Here is a 13,539-nt window from a genome sequence, read left to right as displayed (position 1 = left end):
CCTGATGTTATCTAATTTAAATGGGATAAGGCACCTGGCATAATACCTGCCCATGGCAGATACTCAATAAAAAACTACAGTTTTTATGATTATTATGACAATTTATTCTCACACGAACCCTATGAAGTTGGTAGTATCATCTCCCTTTGCAGATTCAGGGAGGTTAGGTGAAAAGCATAACTAGCAGTAGTAGATCAGGAGTTCACGCGCAGCTCATCTATACTGTGCTATAGGGCCCACAATGGGCAGTGGGTGGAGAAGCGGCAGGAAGCCTCACCCTGAAAAGGAAACCTGTTTTTGACACTCTAAGCTTACTTGGTCAAGTGTTGTCTGAGAGACAGAGTAGTCTTCTATGTGGAGTCGCTTTTTGCTCTGGGAAAGGATGCTGAAAATCCTGGCCAGGGAAGACAGTGAAGAAGGAAGCTGGTACTGCAGCATGTTCCGGTGCTTCTCCTTCAGCACGCTTCCCGGGAAGGCGAGTTCAAAGAACTCCTGGACAGGCTTCAGGTCAGGGTTGGACCCTGCTATTCGTACGACTATGGTATAACCATCTCCAAACCTGAAAGCAGGAAAAAGAAAGTCCAAATGGAAGACCCTCGGGAAACTTCTCAAAAGAATATTTAACTCTGAGAACCCCACTTGGGCCATGAAAGAGAGAGGTCCCTGCCAGAGCCAGAAATAAGTTTCAGCGAGCAGGAACCAGTGGTCACGTACTGAATACCTATTCTATGTGAGCTGCCTTGCCGAGGGCTTTAGACATGACTTCATTTAATCCTCACCTAGACCTGTGAGGTCTGTCAGATGTTACAGAGAAATTGAAACTGAGAGTGTTAGTCACTTGCTCATGGGACGTAGCTCAGAAATGGTAGGGCCATGGTGTGGACCCAACTTGTGCTTGACTCTGAAGCCTATGCTCTAACCTTACTGGCACATATAAATCTTCCCATTACAACTCTATAACAAAGCTAGAAAGTAGATATTCCTAGAACACTGCCCCTCAGAGAGCTTAAATAACTTGCCGAAGTGCATACAACCCATAAAAGGTAAAGGCAGAATTTGCACGCAGCTCTGTTTGACTTCAAAGTCCTCATTCTTTCCACTATACCATCTTGTTCAGTTTATTTCCCTTTATTTTAGATCCACCATGTATACACTCACAAAAGAATAAATACACGATTTCTCAGTATGTGGGATCCCAAAGAAACTATCTTTGTTACCTATTTTTCAGATGTTGGACACTGCCAAGACACCTGAACCGCCCATTGACCATAATTGCCATCCTAGTGCAAAGAGCTTCACATTCTTCCATACTGTGGGAAAACAGAATGAGGCTTAGTTTTAGAGAGATGCTCCTATAACCATCAGAACATCACCATGTCATTTGGCATTTCAAAGAAACAGATCCCCAGCTTCCTGGGGTGTAATTGCATCCTGTTACAAATACATGAAGATGGAGGGAAAACGCTGTTCACTGCCATGCCGTTTATAATCGTGAAAAAAGTTGGAAATGATCCAAATGTCTACACAAAAGAGGAATGGTTAAATAAATTAGGGTATATCCTAATGGAATACTGTTCACTAATAGCTATGAGAAATGATGATACATCTAAATTAACTGACTTGGAATAATGTTCTCAGTATTGTTAAGGGAAAAAGAACTTAGTATATATGCTAAAGCTTGCATTTTTGTTTGTAAAAAACGTATACACTGTGTATAGATTTGCATAGGGAAACTCTGCAAAGATATATGGCCTGATGACAGTAATAGTTGTCTCCTAGTGATGCAATGTCAGGTGATCATAATTTTTTTTTTTCTATTTGCCTTTCTGTGTTTTCTATTTTTTTATACAATGATCATATATAGTACTTGGAAAACTTAAAAGTTATGCAACAAAAAAGCCAAGCTAAGTCTTAACTACAGACCTATGAGATGTAAGCACTACTGATCTCCCTTCCTTGATGATACTTAAGGCACAATTCCACAAGAATCGCCGGGCTTTGGGGTCCATGCCTGTGGTCGGTTCATCCTGTAATTAGAATAAAATAAGCCCTATTATGTGCTGGGAAAAAAAAAAAAATCAAAGATAGGCTTGGTTTTAAATTCAGAAGCATCTCTGAAATAGCCTAAGTTTTAACTTACCATTCTATTTATTTCCTGATGGACCAAAGAACCAGACCTTACATACAAGAATATTTCACACTGTTTGCAACCAGTTGACTTTTACATGCATCACTGAAGTAGAAAACTCTAATTTTTTATGAAATGAAATTTCTCCAAATAAGCAGAAAGGGAAGGGGAAAAGTCTTTTAGTTTCAACCATCTTTTCATGACTGACAAGTATATACTAAAAATTATTTTTGTCTGATACTGAAGTCAGTTTAAGGTTTGGGTAAAATTCCTTTTCTTTTCTTTTTTTTTAATTCTAGTTCACTCTGGCTTAGCCTGTTATACTGTACTTGCTAGTTTTAGAGAAACAAATCCAAATAGTCTGGATAACTTTAAAGCCTCAGCCCAAGGCTTCTTCCTGTAATAACTTCAGTGCTCTTCTCCTCTACAGAAGAAAAAGGGTCAAGGGCCACTGTCAGTCTGACCTTCTGTTTTCCATTTATCTGTATGTAAGGAACTATGACCCAGGTGCTGCCTTGGGGATCCTGAAGCTGTATCCACACTCTCAGTCTTCAGGGGATGAACACATAGATGGCATATAGTATGGTCCAGAGAAAGGTCAAATCACACACCCAGCCTCAGCTGCACCTGTTGGGGTTCTCCATGCTAGAGAAACAAGGTCTCTGGAGTATCTCCTCCTTTGGAGCATCTGAGGGCATGTCAGAGCCACCCCAATGTGTGTCAAGGAGAGGGGCGACAGAGCTTCCCTCTGGTTCTCTGAGGCTGCCCTGCTGTTCCTCATCGGGGGAGGGGGACTTGCCATTGCCAAGCCAGCCATGCACGGCCTGGACACCGAGGACTTTAGAAAAGAGGTGTCTTCCATTCAGGCCAGGACAAAGTTTCCCATTCACAGTCACACTCACCAGAAACACCACAGGAGGCCCGCCAATCAAAGCCATGGCCGTCGAGAGCTTGCGCTTGTTGCCTCCGCTATAGTCCCCAGCATATTTTTCTCCATACTTCACGAGGCCCAGTTTCCGAATTGCCCACTCACCAACCTAAGGGTGATAAAAAGCGTCTTAACCTTTGTTGGGTTTGGGAATTTTATCACGCTTTCTTACACTTGCATATGAAAACTCTTTCACTGAGTAGGACCAGAGTCTATACAATCACGACCTGGCAAGTGTGGAGGAACCAGCAGCAGGGGGGCAGGGACTCGCGTGGGTGGGAGCAGCACTCCCTCTCTGTCCGCCAGCGTGAGGCAGTTCAACTATCCCTGTCCCACCGCCACCACGGCCTCCCACCCTGAAAGGAGCTGCGAAGAGCCAGCACTTCACACTGCTGCATCCACAAGGAAGAACAGCCTGAAGCCGATGGTCACGTGTGAAGGTCACAGACGTAAGGTACACTGTTAGGACGCCAAGGGAGACAGGCTGGCTTTCCGGTGCCCACGGTACCTTGCCGACTTCTCTCTCCGGGACGCCTCTCAAGAGCGCAAAGAACTCCACGTGCTCTCTTCCAGTCAGCAGCTCTGTGATGGCATCGAACTGAGGGCAATAGCCCATGTTCTGATGTACTTCGTGGATGTTCGATAAGATACTGCAAAGAAAAACAAAACTGGTCAGGTTTTTAAGCATTTAGATACTCTGATCAGACCATCTTGCCTAATATTCCTATAAAGAGTGCTTGCGCATGACCAACACACCAGTGAGCACACCTGCTATAGCGTGAAGGAACAGCCTTTCTGCTCCCAGGATGCCAGCCCCTCCTGGAAGTCAGGGTTCTGGCCTATACCCTGCCCAGTCCTTGCACCTGGCTCCCCCAGCACCTCAATCTGCAGGCTCAGTCCCATTTCAGAATTCCCAAGTCCATCCCAGCTGTGGCACCATCTTTATCAACAGCCTGAGTCACACTATCCCGGGACTTTAACACTAAGTGTCCATCCCTGACTTGATTCTGTGGCCCAGTCATATGCACCATGTGCTCTGTTGCTCCGTTCATGTCAGAGGAGGCTCAGCAACTCACTGTGACTTCCTCTGCTTTTTGCTGCCCATACATTGACTCGCACATAACATGATCCAGACCCCCTGGTCCCACTAAATACGCAACCCAGGAATCCTCCTGGTTTTGAAGGTTTTTTTGATCACAGACCCTCTGAGAATCTGATGACAACAAAAAATATACCTACAGACACAATTTGACATATATTGGTGGGGGCAGTTTTTAGGCCCTATGAAGCCATTCTCGGGTTAAGGATCCCTAATGTAGGAGAAAGCTCAGTGTCACATCCAGGCTGACAGCTGCACTTTAGCCACCTCTGGACAACCACGAGTTTGGCCCATCAGCAGTATTCATTCCTCTCTGCATATAAATTAGTACTCCCAGATCCAGCCTTTTCCAGAACTATGATTGAGGCGCTCACAGACCCTGTGCCTGGACCTCACAGCTACACTGCCCACACCAGCTCTCAGAACCAGGCACTGTGACGAACCTTAGTTTGGGCCAGTTATTGCTGCCATTGCTGTGTGCCCCGGGAGCCTGGTACTAGGAACAAGACGGGGAAAGCTGGTGTGTAGCCTTAGGCCAACTATTCTAGAAATTCTGTTCTCTTAAACCTCCTTTACACTGCTACTGAAAAAACGTGTAAGATGCAGAGGAGAGCCATGAGTACATTAAGTTCCTTGCTCTTTTCAATTTTATTGGCTAACAGCCCCTTGTCCAGATTGTGAGTCACCACCCATTAGTACGTTGTGAAATATATTTAGCGGGTCACAGCCAGTATTTTTTAAATGGTGTGGTAGATAGCAGAATAAGAAATATCAAAGTGCACTGCAAGCATGAAGAGTAGGTAATGTTTTACAAAACTTTTATTTAAGCTATATGCCTGTTTATGTGTTTTTGTGTATTTACTCGGTTGAGAGGTAAAATGTATTGATTTTGGTATTGTGGGTCATGATCAAAGAGTTTGAAAGCCACTGCCTTGTACCGTCTCTCCAATATAAAAAGCCCAGAGAAGTCCCACATATTTCGAGTGCTCGAGTGTAACATTGCCCAACAGGACTCTAAAGGGTACTGTACCCCTTACGATCAGACTGCTTAGTGATCTGTGCACTCTCGGATAATAGCCCACGGTGACACCAACAGTTGGCACACCCTTTAGCGAGGGCAACTTAGCAAGTATATAGATAACCTTTTATCTTGTAGGAATTTTCCCTGAGGAAACAATCAAGATGAATACGAGGACACATTTAATGAAAAACAGAAACAAATGTCTAACAATAAGGAATTGGTGAAATAAACTATAGGTACCTGTACATAGATGCATTTTATGCAGCAAAATTTCTACATCTTAGAATACGTAACCAGTATATATTGTATCATATACAATAATACAGTCATTAACAACAAAAGAACTAATTTAAAAATCTAGATGTAGTATGATGTCAATTTTATAATATATTTATATGTGTACATAAAGTAGAGAGATTTGGGGTGATGGGAATGTCCTAAAATTGTACTGTGATAATGGTTGCACAATTCTGTAAATTGCCTAAAAGTCATTTGTTGTACTCTTAAAACAAGTGAATTGTACGGCATGTAAATCATACCTGAATAAAGCTGTTATAAAAAAAGAGTGAGACTAAAATGAAATGTAAATAGTAGCTATCTCCAGGTACTGGGATTATGGATGACTTTTATTTTCTTCTTTACAGTTTTACTACATTTCAACATTTTTAGAAACTACAGAGTACTGTTATAATCAGAAAAATAACAACATATTCATTTAAATAAAGTTTAAAAAAAGTCTGTGGCAAAACACAGACTTCTTTTCTCACCTGTTTTTGTTAAGAAAAGCATCTCCTCTGGTAACACTGGTATCTCCCGTTAACATCTTGAAAGTTGATGATTTCCCAGCCCCATTGACACCTAGAAGTCCAAAGCACTGAAAAAGATTGGGTAAGTTGTATAAGTAAACTACTAAAAATCTGAATATAAATGACCCTTATAAAATAGTCACCTCCGCTTCATTTTCATGTAACATGATCCTAAAACATCATTCTTAATGAAGAGTCAACTATTTTCTTGGTTTTAAGAAATCATATAGATATTTAAACATATGTTTTATAATGAAAGTGTGGGTGTATTTGTAAATAGCATTTGAGTCGTCAGGTTAAGACCAAAGTTAATGTGTGAAAAACAGTAATGAAAGCCAACAAGTCAAATTTCACCATCTAATCTGGCTAAAGGGCATACAAGAATATACACATAAACAAGAAAGGAGAAAATCTATCTTTTAAAATCTATTTGAATTTCATTATCACCTGGAATGGATCACAAAATCACATTTTGGATTGCATACTTTTCTTACATTGTCTGAGATTATCCAAAATTGCTGATATATGGGGCCCCCATCCTTTCAGTGACGGATTGCTCCACACAGATATAAATGGAGACGCCTTTTAAAACCACTTTTAACCCCTTACAGACATTATTGTTTGATTGCAGTAGAGACAGTCTGAATTAATAGGGGCAAACACAAGGTAGACAAAGTGTCTTTACCTCACCAGGAGGAATGCCAATGCAAATCCTGTCGACAGCAGGTTTCCTCTTCCTTCTATATACCTGCAACAAACAAAATGCAAAAATTCATGAGCTGCAGTGACTCACAGCTGTCCCAGGCAACTGTGGAAGAGGGAATTATGACCTAAACACACCACAAAATAAGACTCGTCGATAAGACTAAGTCACACATGTGATGTGCTAAAGCCTTGGTCTGTCTCTATGGCAACTGGCTTCTGAATGACCCTGAAGCTCAAAATACAAGTGAATTTCTTTTTATTTTTTAATCTAACGTCAGACTTTTAAGAAATATATTGGTCATTAATATTTATATAATTTTCATTTAATATGTAAAGACACTGTAGATATTTTAAAAACTAAATTTTACAGGGTAATAATTTGTTATCAAAACATTGCAAATATTGAACAGATTACAAAAAAGTGAATTTGTTGGGATTCTGGCACCTAGAAAGGGCTGAAACAGAGCCTCTTCTTAAGCAATGGAGATTTTTTTTTTTTTTTTTTTTGGCGGTACACGGGCCTCTCACTGTGTGGCCTCTCCCGTTGCAGAGCACAGGCTCCGGACGCGCAGGCCCAGCAGCCATGGCTCACGGGCCCAGCCGCTCCGCGGCATGTGGGATCTTCCCGGACTGGGGCTCGAACCCGTGTCCCCTGCATCGGCAGGTGGACTCTCAACCACTGCGCCACCAGGGAAGACCAGCAATGGAGATTTACCAGCTTTTTGGACCATGAAACTCAAAATCAATCATTATTCTATCAACTTCAGCTTTGCCTCGATACACAATATTAGATGTTTTAATATCTAATGCATAAATGTGTGAAAAACAAATATACTCAAGAATGAGAATTCACAGTATAATTATTTTCAGTACGATTTCTTTAATTAAGAAGTCCCCATGGTGTATTTTAAATAAAATTAAATTGACAGAAACTTGGTATAGATGCACATTTTAGGAAGCATGCTCTTTTTACTGAGTCAGCAAAATGCTAGTTTCCAACATATAAAGCTGAAAAAATTGAAGACAAGTTGTTATAGCCTGTCCTCATTGCCTCACCTTAGTCAGCTCCTTGACTTCCAAGATGTCATTCTGTCCTCCACCATCAAGAATTCTCTGTCTCTCCCTCCTCACATCTTCATCCTCATCATTCAGAGGAAGAAGCTTTGCCTTTACAGGTCTTAGGGGGAAAAAATTAAGAAACAAAACCAAATCAACTTTTCAAGTTATTTTCTAAGTCAAAGACCCAGTTTCTAAAGCAGTCCTGTAAAATCCATACTCCAGAGTTGTCGGCAGTGTTGGGGGCCGGGAGATGCCCACATTAGGAAAATCAGTTTGATTATCTGCTTTGAGTTCAAGTCAATCCAACCACCACCGGTGAGTATTTCCCTGTGTTCCTCCTCCGTGACCATCAACCAGGCGCTCTGTGAGTTCTGAGAGAAAGCTCACCTGGGCCTGATGAAGAATCGGTACTGGATCAACACAGTGATGAGGAAGAACACCACCCCTTCCACGGCCATGGCGAAGAGGTTTCGTCCCACCAAGTCCCAAGACAGCGGCGAGACAAAGCGATTCTCCCCTGGTAGACACAATGCAGAGATCCAGTCAGAATGGAGGCACCAGAGACCATGGCCCTTCCTCAAATTCAGGCCTACATTCCTAGAAATACCAATGTTTATGGCCCGTGGCCAGGAGGAAAAAATAAGGGAGTCACCACTTTCCAAATCTGATTTAGGGTAAGGTTTTGGGGAAACATACTGTGAAACAGTATCAATCAGAATTTCAGAGATAACATGTATTTGAACTGTAACTTCATCTAAGAAATCTAATGTTTCCATTTTTTTAAGATTTATTTATTTATTTATTATTATTATTTTTATTTTTTTGGCTGCGTTGGGTCTTCATTGCTATGCACAGGCTATCTCTAGTTGTGGCGAGCAGGGGCTACTGTTTGTTGCAGTGCACGGGTTTCTCATTGCAGTGGCTTCTCGTTGCGGAGCACGTGCTCTAGGCGCGTGGGCTTCAGTAGTTGCAGCACGCAGGCTCAGTAGTTGTGGTGCCCAGGCTTAGTTGCCCCACAGCATGTGGGATCTTCCTGGACCAGGCATCGAACCCGTGTCCCCTGCACTGGCAGCTGGATTCTTAACCACTGCACCACCAGGGAAGTCTCTAATGTTTCCATTTTAATGAGACATGCCAAAAATCCTTTGTAAAAAGGCAAACAATCCAGGGTAATTTTTAGGGTCAGTATTTTAACAAATTATAAGCTTCACTAAGAAAGATTAGAAAGCACGTTTAAAAGATGCCCCTTTCAATAGCATATGATGTAACCTGGTGACTCAACTCATCTGGTTTTATGTAAATATCCCTTAAAATCCTTATACATCTCCTTGTACCTCCAAGTTTAAAAAAAGTCCCTCTTCTATGCCCATTAAATAACATGGCCCATCTAACTATATGAGCCAGTCAATAAAGAACAGTAATGTGGCCACAGGAGAAATAAATTTAAAGACTCTAAATGTAGAAAGAGCTGCAGTAAATTACCTTTTTATAGACTGTGTAAAAGGTAATATATGACCCCATCTGCAGGTCCATGATTTTCCCAATAGAGCCAAAGTTTGCATCTTTCCTTCTGATTCTCTGGCCTGTATCTAATTCTCAAAGCTGTGGTCTGACTTTTCCAATGACTCTGGCAAACACCACCAGTGGTATCAGGCACTGGGTCCAAGCTTAAGCCAATATTTTCCTCACCTCCAAAATTACTGTCTCATCTTTCAGACAAATGGTTGTGTCACATGACCCATGACACAACCAGCTGTACCGACATGAGCCCTATCAGTGAAGTCCTGTGCCCAGTCACCACCCTCTTTCCAAAACAAAGGCCAAAGTACCAAAGCCCATGCAGACTGCCATCTCTATTAAAACATCCTACAGCCACTACTGTCACTCACCAAACCTTTCCAAGGCATCCGCCATTGCCTGGTTTTTCACCATGTCAATGAGCCCCCGTCCCAGGCAAAAATGTGGGAAGATCAAGAACACCGACTTTAGGATATCATTGATGTTATTCAGCTTCTAAAAAAATAAGACAGAGAGAGACTGTCTTTCGTGATTCAGGCTAAAAATTTACCAAAGTCTAAAATATGGAAGTGAAAAAAAAATTTGATTCCCTGAGGTCAAACTGAACCTTTGAATTCAGATACCAATAAACAGCAGTAGCCACAGAGGATGATATATAATGTAATAAAATTTTGCTCTTTAGAAAATCTGGAATAATGCTATGAGCATGGGAGAAATATGAGCAAAGTTTAGAAACATGATTATATTTAATCAGAAGCTAATCCATCATAAGGTATTTGCTTAGCATTTTGAAAGCAAATTGCTCATGTCTGGGTCAATACTTCAGTTTCAGGATTTTGTTGGAGTTTAAAAAATTCTTCTCGAATACATCAATCCAGCAGTGGCCAAATACCCAACAACTGAGTAAGTTGCTATGTGCTGGATGCACTGTGGCAGGGCACAGGAGAGGCAGAGATTAATAAGAAACAGTCTAGTCTCTACTCCGAGGAAAAGAAACATGGAAACAGGAAATTACTACATACTTGGATGTGTTGTACTGGAGGCATGAACTGTGTGGGCTTTGGGAGCACAGGGAAGACAGAGCACCTCCCATAAGGTAGGTAAGGAAAGCTTCACATTCAAGCTCAGTCATGAAGGGTTAGTGAGATACTACCCGATTCTGTGACAGAGGAGTCATAGAATTGGGTAGTATCGCACACTGTTGGTGAAGAGCTCCAGTGCCAAAGTGCCACACTGCCATGGACGCCCATGAAGAGGTTCACGCGAATAAAGACCACGTCGGCTGTGCTGGGGATCTTGAACCAGGCCTACAGGAGTATGGAAGGTTAAAGGGACCACTCAGCCAAAGCTTACCATGTCTTGGGAAAGAGTGTGGTGGGAACTGTCAAGGAAGGGTTGTACACCTCTGAAAGGCTTTGTGGGCTAAGTTAAGATGTCTGGATGAAGGCAATGACAACAAGAATGGACAAGGAACCTTGTTTAAGAGATCTGTAATGGGAGGAACTGGCAAGGTAACCAACTGAATGTGGGAAATAAGCAAAAGCAAAGCATATAAAATGGCTCTAATATTGCCCCAGCTGGGGTGACTGGGTGGATGGTAATGCCACCCAGCATGACAGGAATGGCAAGAGAAATACTGGGTTCTGAGGGGAAGATGATTTAGGACATGGCCAGTCTGGGGTGTCCTTCAGTTAATCTAAACGGAGCCATCCACTGGGCAAGAGAGAACATGAGAATAGAGTTCAAAAGGGGAGTCGGGGCTAAAGGTACGCATGGACGTGAGAGAGAACAACACGAGGCACTGAGAGGTGGTGGTGAAATCTTCCAGCATGAATGCCATCACCCAGAGAGAGCATCTGAAGTGGGAAACAAGATGCCAGAGAACTGAATACTGGGGAAAGCAACACTTAAACAGAAAGGAGTATACAAGAACTTGTCAAAGGAAATAGAAAAATGTGATCAGAGACATATAAGGAAGAGGGTAAGCGAGAGATGGTATGCAAACCCAGGAAAGACAGACAGACTCTGCAAAAGGACAGAGTGGTCCATGGTGTCAACATCGCAGGCAGGCAGAATAAGATCATGACTAAACACTATGCTCATCCCAGCAACTCTTTCTGCAGAACTCACATTGTTGGTGAAGAGCTCCAGCACAAAAGTGGCCACGCTGCCATTGATGCCGATGAAGAGGTTCACGCTGGTGAGGACCACGTAGGCTGTGCTGGGGATCTTGAACACGAAGGAGGCTGGGTACATGAGAGGTGTGATGGACCACCTGGCGAGGAACAAAAACACATGTCCACTGGGTGTCCCCTGCCTTCCCCCTGACATCTGATACCATATGCCCCATCCAGAGGTGCCTTACCCATACAGCAACAGTAGAAGGGCGAGCACAGGCAGGTTGGTGGAGGACACATAGGACTTCTGCTGGAAGCAGATGAAGATGATGATGACCAGCGTGGCAGGGACCACATAGTTGCACTAAAAGTGAAACGAGGAAATCAAGGTCACCCCTAAGTCAAAGATACAACACGTCTCAAGTCTTCATCATCATCAGACAAGAAAGGGCAGATAAACATATTGAAGAAGAACTTTGAATTAATGAAGCCACAAGAACTATTCATCAAAATACTGGACGATACGTGTTGACAAGCATTTTACCCCCGGCTGATTTTATAAACTGCACGTCCTTTCTGTCTTTCCAACAGGTAAGCCAAGGTGCCACGCTCAGTAAACTTACTGAACGATGGGTTCCCAGTCAGAGTAGTTTCAATTTCACAGGTAGCAAGTAAGCTGCCGTTATTCTTCCCGAAGACGACTGTGTCTGTTTCATCATTAATGCTGTATTATAGTCTGCCCAAGTTCAAGCTCACTTGTGATCTATTTATGAGGTAAGCACTCATAACATGAATGTCAGAACTGTTTCATCACACTGAGACTAATTTTAAAGTGTGTCCTGACAGTGTCTCAAGCATTAAAATGCAGAAATAAAGACTTGACCACAGGACAGTTACGGGAATTCATAGCTGGCAGAGCAGAGCAGAGGCAGGGAGGTGGTAGTGGGCTTGTCAGCTGTTACAAGTATTTGTAGCTTCAGACCACAGGGCTCTCCATCTCAGTCCCATCCTACTCAAATGTGCTTTTCAAACAACTTAGATGCAGACATGCTTATAGCAAATTTCAGAGGTTCTAAAGCAGTGAGGGACAGATAATACACAGGAAGATAAGTGGTATTCCTGAGTCAGGGACTTGATCTTCTCATCTCTGAATCTGCAATGTCTGGCAGAGTCAGACACGTAGTGAGCAGTCAGTATGTACGTGCTCACTCAATAAAGCAATTACTGGATCAAGATAAAACCAAAACAAATGGACACTACAAAAAGTTCAGTTTAACGGGGATTAATATAAAATTTTATATATGTTTTTAACAACCTTTATATTTATATACAAAGCTATATATAAAGTTTGATATGTATATATATATATCAAGTTTTAGATTCATATATAAATATAAAGGTTCAGAAAAGCCAATTGCATTAGTATACATGAAAGAGACCCCATAAAAAATACCCGTGAAACAGTTCACTGCCAAGTTGCCAACAAGACAGTGCTGCTTCCAAGATGAAATACCCTTGGGCTGAGTAATAGGAATATGGGATAAAGATCAACTCCCTCTAGACTCATAAGCATTCAGACCACAGCCTGAATATAATGTTAATTCTGGGCTTTGCTTTTCAAATGGCTCATTAACAATATGGAGCATGGCCACAGAGAGGCAATCAGGTCAGAACAATGACAAGTCTGAGAGGCTTGCTATAATCAACACAGACATCATCATCATTACTCACATCTGTACAGTGATTTAGAGATTACAAAGTATGTTCTCATATATCATCTTATCTGGGGAAGGCTTAGGATAAATGACAGGTGTCTTCAAATATCTGAGGGGCTGTCCAGTGGGAGAAGAATTAAGTTTCATCTGTGTGGCCTACAAATTAATGGACCTCACAGGGAGATACATTTCAACTCTACTTTATAAAAATTAGAACTTCGGAATTCTTTGAAGTCCTCCATAGTGGTCCAAACAGAAGCACTATATTACAGCTGGCATGAAAACAGATCTGCAATGGATGGATAAGCTTCCAGTAAAACATATAAAGTTTTCAAATGACAGACTGAGTTCCTAGTAAGACAAAGCACACCCTGACTCTGGAGGTTAAAGCTCTATCAGACAAGTTAGAGGCACTGGCTTTGAGTTCTGACTAAGTCTTCCAC

General features: G+C 42.1%; 1 protein-coding gene across 4 annotated transcripts in view; it reads right to left on the bottom strand.

Annotated features, from left to right (window-relative positions):
• The window catches only part of ABCA1 (ATP binding cassette subfamily A member 1), a 137,022-nt gene that overhangs the window by 3,943 nt on the left and 119,540 nt on the right, over positions 1-13,539 (bottom strand). For all 4 annotated transcript variants that reach the window (XM_082657620.1, XM_082657619.1, XM_082657622.1 and 1 more), the window contains 12 exons: positions 11,630-11,745; positions 11,395-11,539; positions 9,636-9,759; positions 8,134-8,263; positions 7,744-7,864; positions 6,668-6,730; positions 5,944-6,050; positions 3,565-3,706; positions 3,031-3,165; positions 1,924-2,027; positions 1,218-1,310; positions 316-559 (listed from right to left, as the gene is read on the bottom strand). In XM_082657620.1, the coding sequence (XP_082513746.1) occupies positions 316-559; positions 1,218-1,310; positions 1,924-2,027; positions 3,031-3,165; positions 3,565-3,706; positions 5,944-6,050; positions 6,668-6,730; positions 7,744-7,864; positions 8,134-8,263; positions 9,636-9,759; positions 11,395-11,539; positions 11,630-11,745 (1,524 nt within the window). The remainder of the gene's footprint in view (positions 1-315; positions 560-1,217; positions 1,311-1,923; positions 2,028-3,030; positions 3,166-3,564; positions 3,707-5,943; positions 6,051-6,667; positions 6,731-7,743; positions 7,865-8,133; positions 8,264-9,635; positions 9,760-11,394; positions 11,540-11,629; positions 11,746-13,539) is intronic.

Source organism: Grampus griseus (assembly GCF_964374135.1).
Source record: "Grampus griseus genome assembly, chromosome: 6".
Lineage (NCBI taxonomy): Eukaryota > Metazoa > Chordata > Mammalia > Artiodactyla > Delphinidae > Grampus > Grampus griseus.
This window is presented reverse-complemented; position numbering and strand designations above follow the sequence as displayed.